The sequence below is a fragment of the Python bivittatus genome, unplaced genomic scaffold, assembly GCF_059951505.1.
Source record: "Python bivittatus isolate LINGU-HERP-01145 unplaced genomic scaffold, Pbiv_v1 ctg000360_np1212, whole genome shotgun sequence".
NCBI classification, from domain to species: Eukaryota; Metazoa; Chordata; class Lepidosauria; order Squamata; family Pythonidae; genus Python; species Python bivittatus.
In genome coordinates, this window is record NW_028277069.1 from 360,312 (window position 1) to 383,163 (window position 22,852).

General features: G+C 36.9%; 2 protein-coding genes across 2 annotated transcripts; both read right to left on the minus strand.

Moving 5' to 3' along the window:
- Positions 1-3,336: 3,336 nt before the first annotated feature.
- Positions 3,337-9,930, minus strand: LOC148215375 (vomeronasal type-2 receptor 26-like). The gene is made up of 5 exons (XM_088143643.1): positions 9,747-9,930; positions 8,029-8,858; positions 7,025-7,252; positions 6,196-6,322; positions 3,337-4,235 (listed from the first exon to the last, which is right to left on the minus strand). Exons 1-5 carry the CDS (start codon positions 9,928-9,930, stop codon positions 3,337-3,339), a joined length of 2,268 nt encoding a protein of 755 aa, XP_087999769.1.
- A 2,423-nt stretch (positions 9,931-12,353) lies between these two features.
- Positions 12,354-22,270, minus strand: LOC148215376 (vomeronasal type-2 receptor 26-like). Its single transcript, XM_088143644.1, has 6 exons — positions 21,903-22,270; positions 18,115-18,406; positions 16,412-17,263; positions 15,418-15,645; positions 14,811-14,937; positions 12,354-13,252 (listed from the first exon to the last, which is right to left on the minus strand). Exons 1-6 carry the CDS (start codon positions 22,268-22,270, stop codon positions 12,354-12,356), a joined length of 2,766 nt encoding a protein of 921 aa, XP_087999770.1.
- Between the last annotated feature and the right edge of the window lie 582 nt (positions 22,271-22,852).

Below are 22,852 nucleotides of genomic sequence, written 5' to 3' on the forward strand. Positions count from 1 at the left end.
TATCTATCTATCTATCTATCTATCTATCTGTCTGTCTGTCTGTCTGTCTGTCTGTCTGTCTGTCTGTCTGTCCGTCCGTCCATCCAGACAGACAGACAGACAGACAGACAGACAGACAGACAGATAGATAGATAGATAGATAGATAGATATACTATTCTAGGGAATAGTAGTATGAGGTTTAGAAATAAACAAAAGAATGTCATCTGCAAATAACACAAGTTTATGTTCAACTGAATTGTGTACTGCTCTGTAGATCTTCCTGTGTTGTCTAATAGCAGAAGCCAAGGGTTCCACGCAAATCTTAAAGAGCAACGGTAAAAGTGGACATCCTTGTCTAGTTCCTCTAAATAGTGGAAAAGTAGGAGAAAACATGTCATTAACCTTTCCTTTAGATGTGGGTGATTCATATAATATCTTAATCCATTTTATAAATGCCAAAGGAAATCCAAATCTGTTCAATATGGCAAAAATATATACTGCTTGTGTATTTTGTGAAAGGCTTTTTCAGCATCTAATGATAAAATGACAAATTGATCTTTGTTTTTATTCAAGTCTATTAAATCTACACCTAACTTAATGTTGTCTGCTGCTTGCCCAGTTTTCATAAACCCTGCTTGAAAATTATTAATAATGAACAATATTCATTATTAATAACGATATTGCTGTAATCTATTTGCTAACACTGCTGTTAGAATATTTCTATTGACACTAATCAATGCGTTTGGATCAGCACATTGAGTATGATCTTTACCTACTTTTGGTACAACTGTAATATGAACCTGGCTAAATGCTGGTGATAAAATTCCCTTATCAAATATTTCTTCATATACTTGATGCCATTTTGGCACCAAAAGACCTATAAATGTTTTGTACTGCTCGATAGGAAATCCATCTAATCTGGGTGTTTTACCACTTGCCATTTTTAAAATTATTTGCTTAATATCCACCTCAGATAAAGTTAATTTTATTTTAAAAAGCCTCTATATCTTCAATCGATAGCTCCTCTGGTTTATGATATAATTCTGAATACAATTTTAAAAATTGACAATTATTATCTATTGAAGTTTGATACATTTCAGCTCTTTCACCTCTAATGATTGGAATCATTGCCCTATCTTTTTTTCTTTTTTTCCTTTAAATGATAAGTCAAGATCTTCCCGGGTCTTTCACCATTCTCCCAGTAATTCTGTCATAAACAGGTTAGCATAAATTCTGTCTACTCTGATTTGATAGTACTTAATTCATATTTCTTTTTCTGTATTTCTCTGTACAAAACTGTAGATGGGCATCTAACCATCTGTGCCCATAGATGTTTCAATTCATCTTCAAATTATTTTCCCTTTTATTTTTAATTGGATTTTTGTGTCATACCTAAGCAATAATGCTACCTCAAATGTATGGTTCATATGCTTTCCATTCAAAAATTCAGGCACTTGATGTTTCTGAAACATCAAGCCTACTCTGCGAAGTTACAAGTGTCTCCATTACTAGTAGTAGCTATTCGTGCATCAGCCTCCAGGCAAAGGGCTTGAATGAGCCACCAGAATCTCCTCCTATGATGGAAGCAAACGGTCTTCACCTTCTCTTCAAAGCAGCACCGCCATTGCTTCGGTCAACCCAAAAAATTTGTGCTCCCTTCACATTAGAGTTTAGATTAGGATAGATACTATTCAGGCATCATGATTTCTTATATGCCTCCCTAAAAGGTCTCACTTATCCAAAGACACATAAGCATTTACATAAAACTAAATCCACTTTTGCCTGTTGCAAGGATTACAGAGAGAGATGGGCTTGAAGACAAACTCAGCTTAAAAGAAGAAAAAGAAAAAAAGGAAAGCTTTACCCATGGCAATATCTATATTTTTGTTCATGTCATTCTGATTCTTGAAGCCTAACAGAGTGTTGTACAAATGATTCCAGGCATGGAGCTGGCCTTGCATTGGGGTGACATAATGGTCCCTTTACCAGCAGTGTGCAGAAGTAATGTCTGTATTTTCCTGGCTTCAAGGAAGTTCAATATTGCATCTGAGTGAGTTTCTCCTTTCCCCTCATCTTGGATCTCTGGGTGCACATGCTCCCTGGCTGGCATAAGGATGGCAGCCCATTGTCCTACTCAATCTTTCATCACTTCCCCATCACAGCAACCTTGAGCTCCTTCCGTTCTTTTGAGCTTTCAGGGTTGCTGTTCTGAAGAGCAACAGACAGGATCCTATACCTGCTTAGATCGTGTTTTTCCACTATTCCATGGAAAACCTCTGTGCCCACTCCCATCAAAAGAATCCTATTGTATGTATGTATGTATGTATGTTTGTATGTATGTGTTTGTGTGTGTGTGTATACACACACACATACCTACCTACACATACACACACACAAACACACACACACATACACACAGAGATACATACATACACACCTAGGAATATATATACGCACATATATAAATACATACATACACCCCGTGGAATATTCACAATTTTTTTTCATCAGGTATTTTCAACTTGGTGGTCCTTCCCTACGTAAGAGAGGGGTGTGCTTTTTTTTTTTTTTTTTAGTATATGGGCCAAATTTCACCTTTGCTTTTCATGCCAAGTGCCACAGACTTCTAATATCAAACCAAATCAAATCCATCTTTATTTTGGTCAATGGCCAGCATACACTTCTAACAACTGATGAGGCAGAAGGAAGAATACATTTCATTTCATTTCATTTCATTTCATTTCATTTCATTTCATTTCATTTCATTTCATTTTCAATATTATTAAAATCCAATAATAGGTTACAGTGGAAATAGAATGATAGACAGAAGTTGAGTGGTTATGACCCAGCTTGACACCATTTTTTAAATACAATTACATGTACAGTTCTCATAAACTCTCTAAATTTTACATTTCAAAAATCCTAACCAGTCCAAAACTGATACATGATGATAATGTGTTAAAACCATGTTCATAAAATGTTACTTAGCTTTTTACTATATCTATGCAGGGGTTTATCAATTAAAAGTAGGTAAACCATGAATGCGGCAGCTGCATACATTGGACATTGTTTGAATCAATATATCAAATCTCCTAATAGGCACCAAGAAAGATAGATTCTCCAAGTAATGTTAGTTTGGTGTGTTGAAAGGGGGAAAGGGTTAGGTCAAAAACTTGGAAAATGGTTGAAAATGCAACAGTATGAGCACATTTTGGAATGGGCAAGCATAATAAATCTTAATAGTAATAACCATCCTCCATAAATCCTCCTAACAACTTCTATGTTTCCTGTAGAAAGCAGTATTTCTACTCTTTTTTGTCAGCAATTTCTCAGAGCAGGAAAGATCACATGAGGTACTAATTCCTCTTTATGAGGTGCTCCCTTTGGTTGAGCTCAGGCCTGAAAACAATGATGTAGCATTTTGGCAAAAATATGCATCCCACTAATGCAGCGCTGGAGGACAGGATGGAGAAGACCTCCACAGCTACCATGGCTTTTCCTTTTGTGCTCAGATAGGCTGGAAAAAAGGAGACCCACACACTGCAGAAGGCCAACATGCTGAAAGTGATGAACTTGGCTTCATTAAAGCTGTCTGGTAATTTACGGGCAAGAAAAGCCACAACAAAACTGGCAAGGGCCAAGATCCCCATGTAGCCCAAGACACAGTAGAAGAAGGAGGCTGACCCCTCATTGCATTGCAAAATCATATCTTTGGCTTCTGAGTGCATGTCTAACTCGGGGAATGGGGGAGCTGTTGACAACCAAAGAGCACAAATACATCCTTGGAAGAGAGAACAGGAAAGGACAGTGGAAAAGGCCAATCTTTTCCCCACCCATTTCCTCATCTGAGATCCTGGTTTTGTGGCCATAAAAGCCACCACCACAGTGATGGTTTTGGCCAGGACAGTAGAGATGGCCACTGAGAAGGTGATGGCAAAAGTGGATTGTCGGAGAAGGCAGGTCACTTGGGCAGGTTGGCTGAGGAAGAACAACGAGGAGAGGAAACAGAGCAGAAGAGAGACAAGGAGGGTGTAGGTGAGGGCCCGGTTGTTGGCTTTAACAATGGGAGTATCTCTGTGCTTAATAAAAGTTCCAAGAACCCAAGATGTCAAGAAGAAGAGACAAAGAGCAGTTGAAGCTAAACAAATCCCTAATGTTTCTTTAAAAGTTAGAAAGACCACTGGTTTCAGGATACATCCTTTCTTTTCTTTGTTTGGATAATGGTCTTCTGAACATTCAAAACAGTCATCCATATCTGGAAGAAAAGTCAAAGAATTTGCCATCTATTCATTCAATAATGTTGTGAGTCGGTGCCAGCTGCTATTCATTTTGAGATCTTTCTGTTGGTTACCACTATGATCTTGTTGATATGAAAATGTATTTTTTCCTCAATGGTATCATTTAGGATTGGAATAAAGGGAAGCAAAATGGGAAGGACAATTATTAAAGGAAAATTTCTATATTTTCCGAATTTATTACAATATAAGCAATTTGGACTTTTCCAATTTTTCCAAAACATGGAGAAGGAAACAGTAATGATTAATATAAGACTTTATTGACAGAAGCAGAAGTACTGACTCTGAGGTGCAAACCAAGATAATTCATTGAAACACTTTTAGATTTCCTCCTTCCTAAAGAGTGAGTAAACTAAGGAAAGGTCAGTTCTTTTATTTGGAAAAAAATAGGTGGGATCCAACAAGCAAAAACAATCACCTAATTTTGCTGTCAAGATAAGACGGGTATACTAGTCTGATCCCTGTATTCTATCTTGACCTTTATTATGCTTCTGTGTTCTATGTGGAGAACATTAGTCGGTTCTACAAACACCCATCTTATATCCCTTTGAAGGTGGAAGACCTGATCCATTCACCAATCTTCCTTTTTCTGCTGAAGCTTCTTTGCTTTTACTTACTTTCAGGCTTTTGTGCAAAATAAGGCCCAGAAAACGGCAGATTTAGTGGGAAAAATGTGTGCTTTCACTCGCATCTACACTGACCTGGGCCAATCAGAAAGTTGTTTCTTGAGCTTCACACTATCATTTGCAAGAAGTGTCATTGTTTATTTAAAGTTTTACTAGAAATTTAACTTTTACTTCAGTATCCTTATTTCTATGCTGTCTTTAAAAGAGGAAATTTAGGGACCTTAAATCATCTGTTAATCTTGGTCAAAAAGAAAAAGAATGAAAGATAAAGAGGTTTTTGAGGTCAGTCAATGCCCACAGACTCAAATGATATGTTCATGCTTTTTTTTTTTTGGTAAAAAAAAGTACTTTAACTAGAAGTTTAACTTTCACTTGATTCTCCTTATTTCTATGCCATCCTTGAAAGAGGAAATTACCGACCCTCATATCATACTTTAATTTGGACCAAGAAGGAAAAGAAAGATAAAGAAGTTTTTGAGGTGAGTCGATGCTCATAGATTCAACTGATACGTTCATGTAGTTTTTTTTGGGGGGGGGGGGTTAGAAGAAAATAGTTTTATCTTGTCTTTTTCCAGCCCCTTTTTATTTAATCCCCAGACTATTCTATAAAGTGTAATTGGCTGGTAATCTCCCTTTCAAGCATTTATTAGGTCAGACATTGCTTAGCTGGGCTTACATTGAGTATGTTGTCATCACAAGTGATGAGGCCCGGCACATAGTTCAGGAATCACTACCACAGTTCTTGATCTTAATCATAGTACATGAACATTCCTAGATCCACCTAGCAGCCAAAGTTTATTAAAACAACGGATGACCTTTGGCTTTCTCAATTATTGCTATTGTTGCATGAACACCGAAAACCATAATGATAAGAACACTAATGCAAAAGAGATTGCAAGTGTGAACATCACCAACTTATACTACTATTACCTGGTCTAATTGACTGTAATAAAGTAATTGATTGATTGATACTACTATTACCACTATTACTACCACTACTACTTTAAATTAAGATTTCTCTGGTGAAATAAGATTTAATAGATTTAGATCTATCTGTCTGTCTGTCTGTCTATCTTTATCTATCCAACCTGAAGAGGGGAACTGTAACTGCAGGATTCCCATTCACAGATTTGGGAATCAAGTGTAAATATTCCCCATTAAGAATTGATAAAAGTAGTAACTACAGATAGACATGTTCAGGATACTAAATTTCTTTGAAGCCTTATAGTGAATGGTTAATTAATAAAAAATTAATGGTGAAATGAAAAAAAGATTGGAGAAACTGATAACCTACTAATTTGATTTGAAATCTTCCCATCTGGGCATGGAATACAGTCATAGCAGCAGAATGGTCTGTCTTCAGCCCCTTTTTTCCAGTACCCAGGAGAACAGTTGCCATTACAAAGTGAAACAGGAAGAACCTAGAGACATAGACATACATATGAAAGAATCCGGATTAGACAACAGAAATTGTCTAAACTGGATTAGATGAATGACCATCAACATTATTAGTATTTGGTTTTGTTGTACAAAGACCTGAAATCAGAGGAATAAGAACACCAAGAAGACTGCAAGTGTGAAAAATAACAACTACCACTAATAAAAATTAAGAGCCACAAGGTGAAATAAAACGTAGTGATCTTTCTCTCTCTCTCTCTCTCTCTCTTATCTATCTCTCTATCTCTCTATCTCTCTATCTCTCTATCTCTCTATCTCTCTATCTCTCTATCTCTCTATCTCTCTATCTCTCTATCTCTCTCTCTCTCTTATCTATCTCTCTATCTCTCTATCTCTCTATCTCTCTATCTCTCTATCTCTCTATCTCTCTATCTCTCTATCTCTCTATCATATATCATTTACCTAATCTGGATTCAATGTATGCAATATTTAAATAAGGTATACTTTTTGTACTATACAATACAATACAATAGTCTTGATAATACAATTATGGGCAGCATTTTTACAGAATATGGTTTTTCTCTCAACCATAAGAGAAATTCAGGGTTTAATTATGTTTGTAAAAGATGATACAGGGACATATTTTGTTTCTGAAAGTAATACAACTTCATGAGATTGTTTTAGAAAGTGAATTTTGTCCTTGGTTTATAAGCATCATTTCATACCTGATTAAAACCAGGGTGCCAAAGGATTGTGTTCTCCTCAATGATGAGTTCTTTTCCTTTTGGAGCACTGGGATCTAACTTTCCAATTTTAACTCTCTGAAAGGATCTGTTTGGAAAATTGATGATGTTGAGGATGTCAAAGCCACCTGGACCTTCTCTTTTGTCTTTAAAGAAGACTCTTTCTCCAGCTGAGTTGTTAAAAGAAATCCTTTGAAGAAATGTGTGAAGCTACTTGAAGAAGCATAAGAAAGAGGGAATCAAAAAAAAAAAACAACAACAATTCATCAGGGATCAAAGGATTAGTTTCCCTTTCTTTTATTCCTGCTTTGTCAGAGAACAAAGAATTTTTCCTAGCTTCACATACCAAGGAGAAAAATGTCAACCTACAAAGAACTATCAATACTTGAAATATGCAAATCACTTTTATTTTATTAATTATTTATGACAAGTACTTTAAAGGACCAATCTCAGCAATTCTCCTGGTAGTTTAGCATAAGTCTAAAAGCTAGCATTGCTTCATGAAAATAACACACCTAATCTAGCAAAGAATAACTGACATAAACCCTACATTCACAGTCTAACAACACTGTCTTGGCTAAATTGGCAAATCCTAATAAGGAAGGTGAAATGCCCACATTTCAGAAAAGCATATTAGGCACAAAGCAAAGAAAGACTGCCTTTAGACACATCGCCATTGGGTTCTTCTTGTGACCTGGCTGGATGAATTTACAAGACATGCCAATTCTAGGTGGAGATCAAAAGGTTCTTTATGGAACCTAGGAGGATATATAAATCCCACTGGCTAGACTGAAATTTGTGAAGGCATCATTTATTTTCATCCTCTTTTATTCTATAACATAGAATGACCACATATACTACTGACTTTCTTGCCTCAGGATCTATACTGAGATGTGGCCACAGCCCAGGTCAAACAAACAATATTAAACTGTGGCTGAGGATGACCATTCACAGAAACAAAAACAGGTGTGGCATGGAGAGGTTACCTGCCAAAGCTGCAGCTCTGGACATTCAAACCTTTGAATTTCTCTCTGTTTGGATCTTGATCTCAGTGTCTCCTGCAAAGAATGTGCCACCGCATAAACAGCATTGTAAATGTTGTAGCTTTGGCCTGTCATCTGCAACTCAAAGAGAGGCTCAGGCAGATTCTCCAAATTCTCTTCTCCACTACAAGTTTCACTGGTCATTGAGGGTGGTTCTCCATTTGAAAGTGAACAGTCAAACAATTGTTCCCAAACATCTTGAAGAAATCCGTCTTTGTGGGTTGAAGGTTTGATGCCTTGCACAAATTCTTCGAAGCCTTGAACTTCTCTTGAATGAACTGAAAAGGAAAGAGCCCCATTGAACATCTGGAGATCCCAACCCCTTTGAAATCCTGCCAGTATAAAATCAATCGGGCTCATCAGGATCCAAGCCTTTCTGAATGATGCACTCTCTTTATTTTCAGGATCACGTAGAAACATGACCATTCTGAGCCACACAATTGTGAATGATTCTCCATAGACAAGATAAGCATTTGCTTTTGGATTCATCAAATTTTCATAAATAATTGACATTTCATCAAGGAATTCCGAGAAGTCATCCAGTTGAGCTTGTTGTGGAATGTTTTGTGTGAAAGCTAAACAGATGCCATTCTGGAAAAGCAACGGCTGCAGTTTCTGCAAAAAATGTTCTCCCTTATTATTATTATCAAAAGCAAAGACTCCAATCCACGTCCATCCAAAACGGAGAAGAAGTTGGATAACTCCCGTGTATTGATGGTCCTCAAATGGGACCATGCAGTAAAGTTTAGAAAACTTAATAGTCTGAAACTCTTCTTGGGAAATAGAGCCATAGCTCAACTAAACTAGGGGGGAAAAAAATTGTCATTATTCATGAGAATCAAGGGAAAAATTATGGAAGAATGACTGCTGGATTGAAACCAAATAACAATGTCCCTACACTGAATATTTCTCAATCTGTAGGTACATTATGGCAGTTCTGATGAACAATAAATGCAACTAAACCCCAAAGTAAAATATTTTCACACCTTTGGAATATCACTGGATTCCAAACCAAAATTAGCTTTCTAATATAGAGTTCCAGAATGTTCTTTGCCACGAACACCTCTAAACCTGCTGAGTATCTGAGAATGTGAACTCTTCCCAGGCTAAGGAAAGAATTCTTCAGAGCTAGACCTACTGGATTACCTTCTGCCCTTCTCTGTGGCAGATAGAATAAAATATCTATCCATGAAAGTCTGTCTCCATGTGATTTTGGAGATATAGAAACACTCAATTTACTGCAATCCTCCTTTATTGCAATTATAGAGATCCCCAAAAGGACCATATAGCCCCAATCCTCCAATAATTCCCAGGCAAAACAGTTAAGGTTTATACTAAAGTATTATGACCAGACATTAACCAAGACATAGCAAGGAGAGGTGCCACCTATTGGCAGATGGTGGTAAAAAGACAATTGCAGCTGACCCTGTGAAATAAGTTTAATCTTGTTCTGTAATTTGTGTGTAAAATTTTAATTTTCTGATCTATGATCATAATAAAATATTTTGATTTTTTAAATTTTATTATCTTGAGGCAACTATTTGCATTGTGGGAACAAATGGCAGAAGGGAGAGCAAACTGTATATAATTAAAGTCATGCCGAAAGGCAAAAAACTAATCCCTAATATTAATGACAAAAGAATTCAAAGTTTCTCTCTCACCCCCACTCCGCACCAAACTTAACTGTGGGATTTTGTAGACATTTACGGTGTCTGCCATGTAGGATGAAGTATCAGAGACAAGTGCTCCAATGATGGCCATGAGATTTTTCTGGCTGTCACATTTGTAGTTCGGGACAAATTCCTTGGATTTGAAGAGCAGGTCCAGAGTGGTGCGATAGGTCATCCTTGAATTGTAGTAACTGTCATAGATGTGGAACCCAAGAGTGATGTTAGGCAAGATCTGGGAGTCCTCATTGACCTCCTTCACAGCAAAGGCCAAGGCAAGGATGTGCTGGTAGAATTTTAAGATTATACTGCAAATAAATTAAGCACAGCCACTGAAAATATAATTTTGCATATTCTTCCAGTGTGGTCATTGTTTGTAACTGAGTAAGAAAGAAATTGTCACTGATTGGAGTATTAAATATTTCGGTAATCAGTCCAAAGATTCTTTGCACACAGTATTTTGCTTTACTTTTTTCTAGAATGCTACTAATCACAGGGCTTATTGTGGTCATTTCTGAAGTTTTAACTACAGTGTTGAGTTGAAACTAGACTGGGATGGCAACAAGTATTCTGTTTGTTCTTCTTCTATGTTGATTTAGATTTCTAGGAACTTTATTGAATTAGAAAGAATTACAGAATTAGGGTGAGATTCTCTCTCGCCCCACACATTTTCCTTTTCTTAATCTTTTGATTTCTGAAGGAAGATCTCATGAGTAGTCATCATTCTAAGCTCCCTTAGAGTCAACAGCTGTGATTTGTGTCCAGTGTCAGGTGCTAGAGATCGAAACATGAAAGTACCTTTACTCCACCACAATCGTTCCCTATCCATTTAGTCAAATTGGAATGCCAATACATTTAGCTTGATTCTCATATTTATTTATGTTCTGTGAAAAGTGGCAGTGCAGACTTTGAGCATTCTTCTATTGAGGATCTTAATCTCACCAAATGTGCTTTCTTATGAGAAAGCCCTTAGTAAAATATAAAGAAAATTCTCTCTTCTGTCACCATCAGAAAACTTTGAAAACACACAAAATTCTAACCATTTCATATAAAACTCTATTTTTTCTATGAAAACAGCTATTAGTCACCTTAGCAAGGTCAGATAATTCAAAGGAAAATCCTTACTTTGGTGAATCATAAAGGTTTAGAAAAGGATGTTGATTAAATGGAATTATTAAAAACTGGTAAACCATCTGAGAAACCATTTCACCAATGACAAGGTCACCAGGCTGGTACCACTCATGTGGAATAGGGAAGGCATCACTTGCAGGACAGCTCAGAGTAACTCTGTTGCCTACCAGAAACACCAGGAGGATCAACATCATGACTCTCGGCTTATGGAGAAAAGATCTGGGTCTATCATTCAAAGAGAAGTTCTGACAGATGAGACAGGAGGGAGAGGACTTGTGGAAATTAACTCACAGAGTCAGCATTCCCCCTTCCTGCCTCTCTGTGGCTCTAGAAATATTTATATAGATTGCTTTTGGCTTCCTATTCCCTTCTGTATAGACGTTGTGCTGTTTTGGCCTACAGAGTGATTTCAGACATTCATCAGGGACATCATTGTCTTTGAATCATTAGAAACTTGGCCATTTTTCTTCATGTAGGTTATCAACATCTTTCTCAGTTTTGTTGAGAGAATAATTGACTTATGCTTAACCGCTTTTGAAAATATCTGGAAAAATAGAATTGAGAAGGTTGAGATGACAAAATTGCCCAAATTCTGGAAATCAGGAACAATGTTTGATTTGGTCAATGGGTTGGAAAACTCTATTTCCCTGTAAAATGACTTGGGAAATGGTGAAACATCCGTGGTCTGGTATAGATTAGCATGTCTTGGTTTGAGAATCCTTTAGGAACTAGTTAAAAGAGGAAGTTGAATTAAAAAATCATTGACCCCCCAAAGGGAAAAAGAAGAAACCCTTGTTAAGGGCACATGAGGAGACAGGGATATTTGAAAAAGCAAAGTAAAATATCTTTTATGTGTTTCTGGTATGTGGTTTTTATAATAAGAAAAAGGGGAGAAATTTCCCCTCAGGAACTCATATCTGTGTTCTTCCAGGACATATAAGAAGTTGAGTGGTTATGACCCAGCTTGACACCATTTTTTAAATACAATTACATGTACAGTTCTCATAAACTCTCTAAATTTTACATTTCAAAAATCCTAACCAGTCCAAAACTGATACATGATGATAATGTGTTAAAACCATGTTCATAAAATGTTACTTAGCTTTTTACTATATCTATGCAGGGGTTTATCAATTAAAAGTAGGTAAACCATGAATGCGGCAGCTGCATACATTGGACATTGTTTGAATCAATATATCAAATCTCCTAATAGGCACCAAGAAAGATAGATTCTCAAAGTCATGTTAGTTTGGTGTGTTGAAAGGGGGAAAGGGTTAGGTCAAAAACTTGGAAAATGGTTGAAAATGCAACAGTATGAGCACATTTTGGAATGGGCAAGCATAATAAATCTTAATAGTAATAACCATCCTCCATAAATCCTCCTAACAACTTCTATGTTTCCTGTAGAAAGCAGTATTTCTACTCTTTTTTGTCAGCAATTTCTCAGAGCAGGAAAGATCACATGAGGTACTAATTCCTCTTTATGAGGTGCTCCCTTTGGTTGAGCTCAGGCCTGAAAACAATGATGTAGCATTTTGGCAAAAATATGCATCCCACTAATGCAGCGCTGGAGGACAGGATGGAGAAGACCTCCACAGCTACCATGGCTTTTCCTTTTGTGCTCAGATAGGCTGGAAAAAAGGAGACCCACACACTGCAGAAGGCCAACATGCTGAAGGTGATGAACTTGGCTTCATTAAAGCTGTCTGGTAATTTACGGGCAAGAAAAGCCACAACAAAACTGGCAAGGGCCAAGATCCCCATGTAGCCCAAGACACAGTAGAAGAAGGAGGCTGACCCCTCATTGCATTGCAAAATCATTTCTTTGGCTTCTGAGTGCATGTCTAACTCGGGGAATGGGGGAGCTGTTGACAACCAAAGAGCACAAATACATCCTTGGAAGAGAGAACAGGAAAGGACAGTGGAAAAGGCCAATCTTTTCCCCACCCATTTCCTCATCTGAGATCCTGGTTTTGTGGCCATAAAAGCCACCACCACAGTGATGGTTTTGGCCAGGACAGTAGAGATGGCCACTGAGAAGGTGATGCCAAAAGTGGATTGTCGGAGAAAGCAGGTCACTTGGGCAGGTTGGCTGAGGAAGAACAACGAGGAGAGGAAACAGAGCAGAAGAGAGACAAGGAGGGTGTAGGTGAGGGCCCGGTTGTTGGCTTTAACAATGGGAGTATCTCTGTGCTTAATAAAAGTTCCAAGAACCCAAGATGTCACGAAGAAGAAACAAAGATCAGTTGAGGTCAAACCAATTCCTAATGTTTCTTTAAAAGTTAGAAAGACCACCGGTTTCAGGATACATCCTTTCTTTTCTTTATTTGGATAATGGTCTTCTGAACATTCAAAACAGTCGTCCATATCTGGAAGAAATGTGAAGGAATTTGTCATCTATGTGTTCCATATTTTTGGGAATTACTTTCGAAGTGGGTATTTAGATTCTATTCATTCTGAGTTCTTTCCACTGGTTACTTGTTTGATCATGTTTCTATGAAAATGCAGTTGTTTCTCAATTGTACCTTTTAGGATTAGCGTAAATAAAGTACAATGGGTAGGGCAATGATTCTTGGAATTCTTTCTAACATTTTCAAATTTATTTCAATATAAACCATTTGGACTTTTCCCATTTTTCCAAAGCATGGAGAAGAAAACTTTAATGATGGATATTAGACTTTAGTGCCAGAAGCAGATATGCTGACTCTGAGCTATAAACTTATATAATTCATTTTAATTCTTGTAGGTTTCCTCCTTCCTAAAGAGTGAGTAAACTAAAGAAAGCTCAGTCTTTTTATTTGGAAAAAAGTTGGGTTTCGAAAAAGGAAAAACAAGCACCTAATTTTCCTGTCAAGATAAGAAAGTTATATTTGCCTGATCCCTATATTTTATCCTGACTTTTATGATGCTTCTTTGTTCTATGTGGAGAACTTCAGTAGGTTCTCCAACACACACCTTATTTCCCTTTGATGGTAGAATATCTGATCCATTCACAAATGTTCCTTTGTGTGCTGAAGCTTCTTTGTTTTCACTTACTTTTAGGTTTCATGGAAGATAAGGCCTGGAATATGGCGGAAAACATGTCTGCATTCCTTCACACCTAAACTGACCCGAGCCAATCAAAAGGTTGTTTGTTGATCTTAACACTATCATTTGTAAAAACTGTCACTGTTGATTTAAAGTTTAACTAGATGCTCCTTATTTCTATGCCATTTTACAAGAGGAAATTATTGGTCCTCAAATTGTACTTTAATCTGATCCAAAAAGAAAAAGAAAAAAGACCAAGAAGTTTCTAAGTCAAGTCAATGCCAGTAGACTCTAATGATGTTCGTGTGGTTTTTTGGTAAGAAAAAAAGAACTTTGCCCTTGTCTTTTTCCAACACACTTTTTTCTTTATTTCTGAGTCTACTCTACAATTTGTAATTGGCTGGTAATCTCCCATTCAAATATTTATTAGGTCACACATTGCTTAGCTCGACTTATATCGGCATGTTATCACAAGTAATGAAGATGTCATCATGAGGTAGGAAACATGAATATGTTATCTTTTTTTAAAAGAATGCTTAATATATTGACTTTACAAAAAGTCATGATATTTTGTTTATTGAGTGAACAATCTGAAGGAAAAGAACACCAAATGCAAATGAGGTTGAACATTTGAAAAATAAATCAATAGATATGGATCATGTGATCATATAAGATCTATTGCTCAATGCATATATATTTTGTGCCTCTACAGGAAACACAACCTTCAGTAATCTTATGGGCAAACTTTGACTCCTGAACAACAGATTGTGATCCACAGGTATAGAAATGAATATTCATCCTGAAGAACTAGTAAAACTATTAACTACATGCATCGTAAAGTAGTGTATTTCAGTTTGCTTAAGTCTATAGAATGAAAAATTGGTGGAATGTCTAACCTACCATTTTGATTTGAAATCTTCCCTTCTGGGCATGGAACACAGTCATAGCAGCAGAATGGTTTTTCTTCAGCCCCTTTCTTCCAGGATCCAGGGGAACAGTGGTCATTACACCGAGAAAGTGGAAGAACCTAGTCATGAACATGAAAGGTTTTGCTATGGGAGATTTTTAATACAGTTTCTAATTCTTCTCCTTTCTGGAAGGAAAGAATTCTTGACTTCCCAAAGAGATAATACATTTTATCTAGTTGGATTTATACTATACCTTAAAAAGATATTGAAACTACAAGGATGTGCAAAAGGGCCTGCTTGAACAAGGGCAAGGTGAGTAAATAAATGTGCATTATTACAATGTTATGGAAACTATGCAACTCCTGTGATTTCAAATGGAGTTGAAACTCCAATATGAAAACCCAGCTTACACATTATACTGTCATTTGGTGAATTTGATAAATGCTTGATCATGGACAACATTTGTACAGACTATGACATTTGTTTTTTTTTCTTTCAAAAACAGAAATTAGATATCTAAAGAAACTATCTTCAATATGGATTAACAGACAAAGCCATCTTCATGGGATCAAGAGACAGTCCCTGCAATGAGTCTATACCTGGTTAAAAGCTGGGTGCCAGACAATCAAATCTTCATCAATGAATAATTCTTTCCCTTTTGGAGCACTGGGATCCAAATTTCCAAGTCTAAATCTCTGAAAGGATCTGTTTGGAAAAGTGATCATGTTGACGATGTCAAAGCCACCTGGACCTTCTCTGTTGTCTTTAAAGAAGATTCTTTCTCCAGCTGAGTTGTTAAAAGAAATCCCTTGAAGAAATTTGTGAAGCTATGTGAAGAAGGATAAGAAGGAGGGAATCAAAAAGAAAACAATGCCTCAGGGACCAAAATATTAAACTTTCCCTTTCTTTTACTGTTTCTTCCCAAGAGACCAAAAAACATTTCAAGGCTTGAAATATGGAAGAGTAAATGTCAATCCACAAAGAACTACCAGTAATTGAGATATGAAACCCATATTTATTTTATTAATTATCACAAGTTCTTTAAAGCACCAAGATCAGCAATTCTCCTCATAGTTTACCATAATTCTAAAAACCAAAATTACTTCATGAAAATAATACTCTTATCCTACCAGAGATCAACTGACATCAATCCTAAATCTCTAGTCTAACAATGCTGTCTTCATTAAATTTACAAAAGCTAATAAGAATGGTGAAATGCCCACATTTGAGAAAAGCATATTAGGCACAAAGCAAAGAAAGACTGCCTTTAGACACATCGCCATTGAATTCTTCTTGTGACCTGGCTGGATGAATTTACAAGACATGCCAATTCTAGGTGGAGATCAAAAGTTTCTTTATGGAACCTAGGAGGATATAGAAATCCCACTGGCTAGACTGAAATTTGTGAAGACATCATTTAAATTCATCCTCTTTTATTCTATAACATAGAATGACCAGATACACTACTGACTTTCTTGCCTCAGGATCTATACTGAGATGTGGCCACAGGCCAGGGCAAACAAACCCTATTAAAATGTGGATGAGGATGACCATTCATGGAAACAAAAGATAGGTGTGGCATGGAAACATTACCTGCCAAGGCTGCAGCTCTGGACATTCAAACCTTTGAATTTCTCTCTGTTTGGATCTTGATTTCAGTGTCTCCTGCAAAGAATGTGCCACCGCATAAACAGCATTGTAAGTGTTGTAGCTTTGGCCAGTCATCTGCAACTCAAAGAGAGGCTCAGGCAGATTCTCCAAATTCTCTTCTCCACTACAAGTTTCACTCATCATTGAAGGTGATTCTGCATTTGAAAATGAACAGTCAAACAATTGTTCCCAAACGTCTTGAAGAAATCCATCTTTGTGGGTTGAAGGTTTGATGCCTTGCACAAATTCTTTGAAGCCTTGAACTTCTCTTGAATGAACTGAAAAGGAAAGAGCCCCATTGAACATCTGGAGATCCCAACCCCTTTGAAATCCTGTCAGTATGAAATCAATCGGGCTCATCAGGATCCAAACCTTTCTGAATGATGCACTCTCTTTATCTTCAGGATCACGCAGAAACATGACAATTCTGAGCCACAGAATTGTGAATGATTCTCCATAGACAAGAAAAGCACTTGCTTTAGTATCTGTCCATTTATTAGAAATACTTCCTTTTTCATCAAGCAATTTTGACACATTTTCCAAGTGGACTAGTTGTGGAATATTTTGTGTGAAAGCTAAACAAATGCCATTCTGGGAAAGCAATGTCCGCAGCTTCTGCAAGAAATGTTCTCCCTTATTACTATCAAAAGCAAAGACTCCAATCCACGTCCATCCAAAATGGAGAAGAAGTTGCATAATTCCAATGTATTGATGGTCCTCATTTGGGACCATGCAGTAAAGTGAAGATAATTGAGTAGCCTGAAGCTCTTCTTGGGCAAAAGAGCCATAAGTCAACTAAACTAAAAAGAAAAAAGAAAGTCAATATTCATGAGAATCAAGGGAAAAATATGGAAAAATATTGAAAAATGACTGCTGGATGGAAACTGAATGAAGGTGTCCCTAAACTGAAATTTACTTGAATCCTAGGTACATTATGGAAGTGCTGGTGAACAATACAACCAACCAAAAGCCGAAGATAGTATATTTTCACACCTGTGAAATATAACTGAATGACAAACCAAAATTAGTTTCCTAATATAGAGATCCAGAATGCTTATCACCATGAACACCTGGAAATCTGCTAACTATCTGACCATCTTAACTCTTCCCAGCCTAAGGAAAGAATTCTCCATTGCTAAACATTACCTTCCATTCCTCTTTATGGCAGATATGATAAAAAATGTATCCATGAAAGATTATCTCCATGAGATTCTGGAGAAATAGAAGCAGTCAAGTATATCCTCCTTTATTTCAATTATTATAGAGATCTCCAAAAGGACCATATAGCACCAATCCTCCAATAATTCCCAGGCAAAACACTTGAGGTTTATACTAAACTATTATGATCAGACAGCAACCAAGACATATCAAGGAGAGATGCCACCTATTGCCGGAGGGTGGTAAAAAGAGAATTGCAGCTGACCCCGTCAAATAAGTTTAATTTTGTTATGTAATGTATGTTTTAAATTTTAATTTTCTGATCTATGACCATAATAAAAGATTTTGATTTTTTTGATTGGATTACTTTGAGCCAACTTATTGAGTTGTGGGAATAAAATTGTAGAAGGGGAGTAAGGTGCACTTATTTTAAGTTCTACAGGAAGGCATGGCAAAAAACTAATCTTTAATAATAATTACAAAAGCACCTGTGGAATCTTGTAGACATTTATACTTTCTGCCATATAAGATGAAGTATCAGATGCAAGTCCTCCAATGATGGCCATGAGATTTTTCTGACTGTCACATTTGTAGTTAGGGACAAATTCCTTGGATTTGAAGAGCAGGTCCAGAGTGGTGCGATAGGTCATCCTTGGATTGTGGTAACTGTCATAGATGTGGAACCCGAGAGTGATGTTAGGCAAGATCTGGGAGTCCTCATTGATCTCCTCCACAGCAAAGGCCAAGGCCAGGACGTGCTGGTAGAATTTGGTTATTACACTGTCAATAGGTTAAATACACCCATTGAAAAGATAATTTTACAATTCTTGTAATGTGTCATCATTTCTATATGAATAAAAAATATTTCTGTTTCTGATATATGAAATATGAAGATGGCACCTTTTCTAAAATACCAAATAATTTGTAGAGAGTTCAAATATACTTTTTATAAAGTATTTTCATGATTTGCCAAACAATATCTACTATAACATATAAAAGTAGTTACTTTTTTACAAGCTACCACATTTATTTTCTATCAATTCAGCACAAAAGAGATTACAAACAGATTCAGAATGTATTATTTCTTTTTTGTATGCATGTTTTGTGAGGAGTGATAATGCAGAATTTTTTCAATTACCTTAAGCTCACAAAATATTCTTCAAAAGACATATCGCATGAAGATTTCATAGATTTCATAAGAAAGTCTTTAACAAAATGTAAAGAAAATTATTCCTTCTCCCACAAGCATATACATTCAAAATGCAGAGAAGACTTAGATTATATACAAAAACCTGCATCTATGCTCCCAGCAGGTTTTACTCATATTAGCAATTTTTGGGGAACTCGCTAAGATTAGAAAATACATGGGAAGGGGGGGAAGAATCCTTACAGTGGTAAGCCGTAAGATTTTAGAGAAGGATGATCCTTAAATTTAATTTCATAAAAGTGGTAAATAATGTGAGACACCATCCCACCAATGACAAGATCACCAGGTTGGTACCACTCATGTGGAACAAGGAAGGCATCACTTGTAGGACAGCTCAGAGCAACTATTTTGTTCATCAGGAACACCAGGAGAAGCAACATGGTGACTCTGGGCTTTGAGAGAAAAGGTCTGGGTCTGTAAAGAGACGTTCAAAGAAACGTTGAGGCGGATAAGACAGGAGAGAGAGAACGTGTGGAAATCAACCTCACAGAGGCAGCATTATCCCTTCCTTTCTATTTGTGGGTCTAGAAATATTTATATTGATTGCTTTTGAATTCTTATTCCCTTCTGCACTGAACCTTTGATGTTTTGGCCTACTAGAATAATAGAGTGATTTCAGTCATTCATCAGGGACATAATTATCTTTGAACCAGTAGAAACCTGGCCATTTTTCTTCCTATAAGTCATCAACATCTTTCTCTGTTTTGCTGAGAGAATAAATGACTGATGCTTAACTGGTTTTGAAAATACCTGGAAAAATAGAATTGGAAAGGTTGAGATGACAAAATTGCCCAAACTCTAAAAATCAGGACCAATGTTTAATTTGGTCAATGGATCAGAAAACTCTATTTCCCTGTAAAATGACTTGGGAAATGGTGAAACATCCACTATCTGGTTCAGATTAGCAGGTCTTGGTTTGAGAATCCTTTAGAAACTAGCTAAAAGAGAAAGTTGAAATATAAAATCATTGACCCCCAAAGGGAAAAAGAAGAAAACCATGTTAAGGGCACAACAGGAGGCAGGGATACTTGAAAAAGGAATGTAAAACATGTTTTATGTTTTTCTGGTATGTGGTTTTTATAATTAGAAAAAGGGGAGAAATTTTCCCCCAAGGAACTCATATGTGTCTTGTTCCAGGAGATATAATATCTATCTATCTATCTATCTATCTATCTATCTATCTATCTATCTATCTATCTATCATCTTTAATTTTAGCATTCCACGGGCATCATTTAAGGAAGTTCCAGAGATCCTCCAGTGATAGGGAAAACAGGCAGGTTTTCTTGATTGGTCCATTTAAATGAATTTAAATGAATACCTTCTGCCTTTGAGGAACAACCTTCAACACTAAAGGAAGAAGCAGTGAAGAAATATGCCACAGATTAGAACTTGGTAGAGCAGACACGAAGGCCTTGGAAAAGATATTCAAATGCATTGATTTGTCTATATGTACAAAGATCAGAATCAGGCAAGCCATGGTATTCCCTGTGACTCTGACTCTATGGAAACAAACGTTGGAGTTTAATGAAGCAGGAGAGGAAGAGTATTGATGCCTTTGAAGGTTAGTGTTGGAGAAGACTCCTGAGAATATCATGGACAGTCAAGGAAACAAACCGATGGATCATCAAACAAATCAACTCAGAGTTCTTACTCAAAGCACAAATGACCAGGCTCAAATTATCCTACTTTGGACACAGTATGTGAAAACCCAACTCTTTGGAAAAGGCTCTAATGCTGGGAAAGGTGGAAGGAGAGAGAAAGATAGGATGACCAGCAGCAAGATGGATGGACCCCATTACGGTGATAACGAAAGTACTGACGGGAGAATTGAAAGAACATGTTACAGATATATTATCATGGAGAAAATCGATGTGATTGCTGAGTTGGAAATGACTTGATGGCACATAATGAATCAATCAGTGAAACAATCGATCAAATTGTTTATGTATTTAGATTTGACCACAAAATATGTTCTGGTGACAGAGCCTGCATTCAGCAGTTGCAATTATAGCCCAGGAATCATCTCTTGTTCCTTTCATACTTAATCACAAAATCACAGAAAAATCCAATAGTATCCAACGATAGATGTACACAACTTCCTGAACATCAGTTTTGAGCATTTCTAAGTTTAAACTAAGCCTAAGTCAAAGTCTAAACAAACCAATATGGTCCACACTGGAGCAGTCCTGTAGAATACTTATTTGATTTGAAGTTAGAGCAGGGAGTCATAGAACCACACTTGCCATTTCTAACATATGGTTTCCTGCTCTGAGATTTTCTTGCTATGGAGATCTTGAAAACTCTTTGCAGACACGCCATCTCATCCTCCTCTGCATTCAGAGTTTCTGATCCAGAACACACCTGCCTAAAGGATCAATCCCACCTGCTCCTCACCCCATGTGCCAAATATTCTATATCTGTCCAATTCACTTCTGGATTCAGAAGGCAGCCGTATGTGACAAGCATTCATGATTTCTATAATATTTCAATTATGTTAATTTCCATCAACAGTTGGAAAATGGCCAGCTTTATATGCCATGAACACCCCAGATACAAAATCAGACATGTATAATACTCAAAACATACAACCACAGCATCAAGATGGCACACGCAATAGTTGAATGCACATAGGGCTCCTTCTCAATGGTTTCAGGGGTAGAGCTATATCTAGCCTTAGATAATATTTTACTAAATTAAGATGTGGAAGGAGAAAAATGGAAAATTGACTTCATTACCTTAAGAATTACATTGGACTAAAATCTGATCAAAGCTGCACAGGAATGGAATAGACAGCTATTTGTTATGACCAGCATAGAAACTTTTATTAGGTACATTTGTATATAAAAATCTATCTACACCCTAGTAAAAATGCACACACATGTGATGAAAGATATCATCCTTAACTACATCTCAAGTAGAGGTTAGAACCTTCTTCCTTTTTTTCAAGGATTTATTGAAACCTACAATCTGAACACGAGTGCCTAAATCTTTTGACCTACGTGTACATGTAGTTCAAAATATTGTAACATGAACAAATGGTTTAGATGCCCTTGGCTATTATTTAATACTTTCTTTCTTTGACTTGCTCCTTGTTGTTTAGCTGAGGCCTAAACACCATGACGTAGCAATTTGGCAGAAAGATGCATCCAAGTAAGGCAACACTGGAGAAGAGGATGGAGAAGATCTCCACAGCCACTCTTCTGTTTCCCCTTGAACTGAGATTGGTTGGCACAAAGGATATCCGTGCACTGCAAAAGGCCAATGTGCTTAAGGGGATGAGCTTGGCTTCATTAAAGCTATGTGGCAGTTTACAAGCCTGGAAAGCCACAATGGAGCTGGCAATGACCAAGATCCCCATGTAGCCCAAGACACAGTAGAAGAAGGAGGTTGACCTATCATTGCACTGTGAAATAATTTCTTCCTTTACTGACCGCATGTCTACATCAGGGAATGGAGGATACGTTGACAGCCACATACAAATGGTTCTTTGAAAGAGAGAGGAGGAAAGGACAATGGAAAGGGCCCATCTTTTTCCTACCCATTTCTTCATTCTAGAACCTGGCTTGTTGTACAAATACCTGAACTCATACGGACAAAAAGACCAAACAAAAGAGATTACAAGTGTGAACAATAGCAACTACCACTGATATAAATTAAGGGTCAAGTGGTGAAACAAAATGTAGTGATCACTCTCTCTCTCTCTCTCTCCCTTGTACAGGGTACAATAGCTACAGAATTCTCATAAATACCTCTGAATTATGGACAACAGATTTTGATCTATGTGAATAGACTATGAATATTCTCCTTTAAAAATTGGTGAAAGTAGTAACCGTTCATATCATCATTAGCCCTTGCTCAACAAGAGCTAATGGTTTTTTTTAACTCTTGGTTTAAAAAAATGCTGTTTTCTTTGCTTCTGACTACATAGGAAAATACCAGCTATGTTTAGAAATCCAAGTGCCCATGATTCCCTTGAAAAAAATATCAACATTGGAACCTCATTTGAAGCCATCACCTT